This window comes from Ctenocephalides felis, unplaced genomic scaffold (assembly GCF_003426905.1).
Source record: "Ctenocephalides felis isolate EL2017-DRISC unplaced genomic scaffold, ASM342690v1 CF-g0.4_SCAFFOLD_01216, whole genome shotgun sequence".
NCBI lineage: Eukaryota > Metazoa > Arthropoda > Insecta > Siphonaptera > Pulicidae > Ctenocephalides > Ctenocephalides felis.
The window spans coordinates 11511-15289 of NW_020537370.1; the positions used below are offsets into that span (position 1 = coordinate 11511).

General features: G+C 35.5%; 2 protein-coding genes across 2 annotated transcripts; both read left to right on the plus strand.

The window, feature by feature from the left end:
* Positions 1–505: 505 nt before the first annotated feature.
* On the plus strand, positions 506–1744 carry LOC113369289. Its single transcript, XM_026610069.1, has one exon. The coding sequence runs from the start codon at positions 506–508 to the stop codon at positions 1742–1744; it is 1239 nt and encodes a 412-aa protein (XP_026465854.1).
* A 964-nt stretch (positions 1745–2708) lies between these two features.
* LOC113369291 lies at positions 2709–3326 on the plus strand. The gene has a single exon (XM_026610070.1). It carries the CDS (start codon positions 2709–2711, stop codon positions 3324–3326), a length of 618 nt encoding a protein of 205 aa, XP_026465855.1.
* Positions 3327–3779: the final 453 nt, after the last annotated feature.

Here is a 3779-nt window from a genome sequence, read left to right on the forward strand (position 1 = left end):
CCAGTTATTGCATTTGTTTAAGACTCTTTCAAGTAGACTAGAAAACGATGATTACGCTATTATTATTAGAGCAGACAAAGTGCCGGTGGAGAACATGCTGGCGCATATAATGTTCCAACAGTCAATGAAGTCGCGGTCGTAATAGCTGGTGATCTATGTGAGGGGCGTGATATACGTAACAACGGAGAGATAATACCATACAGATTATACAGGACAGTCATCGTTCTTATGATGCTTTGCAGTATCCATTGATATTTTGGAAAGGTGAAGATGGGTACCATTTAAATATTAAACAAAGGGATCCAAATACAGGTAAAAATCTTATTTTTATAAAAAAAATCAAATAATAATAATTAAAATAATTTTAATATATTTTATTCCAGGTGCAGAACTTGCCAAAAAAGTAAGTGCCATGGATTTTTACTGCTACCGATTAATGATTCGAGCGAATGAAGAAAATAACATTCTTAAATGCAGGCAGCTATTCCATCAGTTCGTGGTCGACATGTATGTGAAAATTGAGAGTGAGAGATTGAGATTCATAAAGTTTAATCAAGCCAAACTCCGCGCTGAGGAATATATACATTTACGTGATGCAGTACTTGGTAATGTAGATGCAATGAATGATATTAGTCAGATTGGTACTGCATATATTTTTCCATCTTCTTATATTGGAAGTCCGCGACATATGCAGGAGTACATTCAAGATGCTATGGCTTATGTTCGTGCATATGGCAGACCAGATCTGTTCATTACCTTTACGTGTAATCCCAAATGGGATGAAATAAAAAAATTGCTGATGCCGGGACAAACAACGATGGATAGGCATGATATAACTGCACGAGTTTTTAAACAGAAGTTGAAATCATTGACTAATTTGATAACGCATCATTCTGTTTTTGGTGAAACACGCTGCTGGTTATACTCAGTAGAATGGCAGAAAAGAGGTTTACCCCATGCACATATTTTGTTGTGGTTAATCAATAAGGTACGTTCTGTAGAGATTGACAATATTATCTCAGCAGAAATTCCTGATAAAAATGTTGATGAGGAATTGTTCGATATTATAACTACTAACATGATACATGGTCCATGCGGTACTCTCACCATTATGTCACCATGCATGGTGAATGGAAAATGTACAAAACATTTTCCAAAATCATTTCAAAACGATACTATCACCGACATTGATGGTTACCCCGCTTATCGGCGACGTGACGTTGACAATGGTGGACAATGTTTTGAATTGCGACTGTCGAATGGCGGGGTAATAGATGTTGATAATCGATGGGTAGTTCCTTATTCGCCTTTGCTATGTAAAACCTATAAAGCACATATAAATGTCGAACTGTGCAGCTCGGTGAAGTCGATAAAATACATATGCAAATATGTTCATAAAGGGAGCGACAAAGCGGTATTTGCAATTAAAAGTATTAATGAGAATGATGAAATAACTCGATATCAAATGGGTAGATACGTCAGTAGCAATGAAGCTATCTGGCGTATTTTTGGTTTTCCCATACATGAAAGAAATCCATCTGTGGTACATTTGGCTGTGCATTTGGAGAACGGTCAGCGGGTATACTTTACAGAAAACAATATATTACAACAAGCTTTGACTGCTCCGAAGACTACTCTAACTGCATTTTTTAAACTTTGTAATAGATCAGATATTGCTGGAAGATTTGCTAGAACATTATTATATACAGATACACTAAATATTTTACATGGGATAAAAAATTAAAAGATTGGGTACCTAGAAACGAGGTATTCCTGTTTCAGGATTCGAAGGCATATATATGACAAACAATTTGGATAGATTGTATACTGTTCATCCTAAGCAACGAGAATGCTTTTATTTACGTTTGTTGTTGATTAATGTTGTAGGACCAAGATCATTCCAAAATTTGAGGACAGTCAATGGAATTTTATATGAAACTTTTTATGATGCGTGCCGTGAGTTGCACTTATTGGAGAATGATAATCAATGGGACATGACTCTTGCAGATGCAGCACTGATTTCATCTGCACATCAAATTCGACAATTATTTGCAATAATATTAGCAACATGTTTTCCATCAGATGCATCTGCACTGTGGAATATACATAAAGACCCAATGAGCGAGGATATTTTGCATCGGTATAAAATTAATAATCAAGATAATAATCATGAATTTTCAGAACAATATATAACGAAGCCTTAATAATGATTGAAGATATATGTATCCAAATTTCGAACATGTCGTTAATTCAATTTGGCATGTCAGCACCGAGCCGAGCAGCAGTAGATATCATAAACAGCGATGTTCAACGTGAACACCAGTTTGATAAAACTGCTCTAGCTACTTTTGTTGCTAATAATGAAATATTGCTTACTGCCGAGCAACAAAGTGTAATATGATCAAATCAATACGTCAATTGAGGCACAACAGGGCGGATTCTGTTTTTTGGACGCACCCGGAGGCACTGGCAAAACATTTATTATTTCACTGATTCTTGCGCGTGTGCGGTCGCAAAATAATATTGCGTTGGCAATAGCTTCATCAGGAATTGCAGCGACATTACTTGAAGGAGGACGAACTGCGCATTCGGCATTTAGTTACCTTTAAATTTCATGCAAACCCAGAAGCAATGTGCAACATGAAGAAGAAATCAGGAATGGCGAAAGTTTTGCGAAATGTGAAATAATCATCTGGGATGAATGTACTATGGCGCATAAGCATTCGCTTGAAGCTCTTGATAGGTCGCTGAAAGATATCAAAAATAATTGTCTTTTTGGTGGCTGCCTATTGCTACTGTCTGGCGATTTCAGACAGACATTGCCCATTATTCCACGAGCGACGCGTGCTGATGAAATAAATGCCTGCTTAAAAAAGTCTTATCTGTGGCGCCACGTAAAGAAATTATATCTTAGTGTTAACATTCGTGTTCAATGTCTAAATGATGCACTGGGGTCGAAATTTTCACAACAATTATTGGATATTGGTAATGGCAGAATTAATTTTTATGAAAATACAGAGTACATTCGATTCCCTGATAATTTTTGTAATATGGTTGATAGCAAAGCCAAGCTAATAGAAAATATTTTTCCAAATTTAAAGCATAATCATAAAGATCATGAGTGGCTACAAGAACGAGCAATTTTAGCAGCAACGAATTTGGATGTTGACGAAATGAATTTAAAAATACAACAGATACTGCCAGGATATGAATTTACATTTAAATCAGTTGATACTGTTATTGATCCTGATGAAATCGTCAATTATCCAGTCGAATTTTTAATTCTCTTGATTTACCAGGAATGCCGCCGCACAAATTACTATTGAAAGTTGGTTCTCCAATTATATTATAAGAAATTTAAATGCCCCAAAATTATGCAATGGCACAAGATTAGCAATAACAAATATTATGGAAACATTATAGAGGCAATTATTCTGGGCGGAAAATTCAAAGATGATGTTGTTCTTTTGCCTAGAATACCACTAATTCCTTCGGAATCAGTAATACCTTTTAAAAGACTGCAGTTTCCTATACGTTTGGCATATGCTATGACTATAACAAGTCACAAGGGCAGACAATGAACTTTTGCGGTATAAATTTAGAAAATCCGTGCTTTAATCAGGGCGCTATATGTTGCTTGCTCAAGAGTCAGAAACCCAAATAATTTATATTTATACACCAAACCCAATAATCTCACCAAGAATATTGTATATCCTTTGGCATTGCAATAAACTCTACTGCATTAAAAGTTTAAAATAAAAAAAGAATTATATACTATA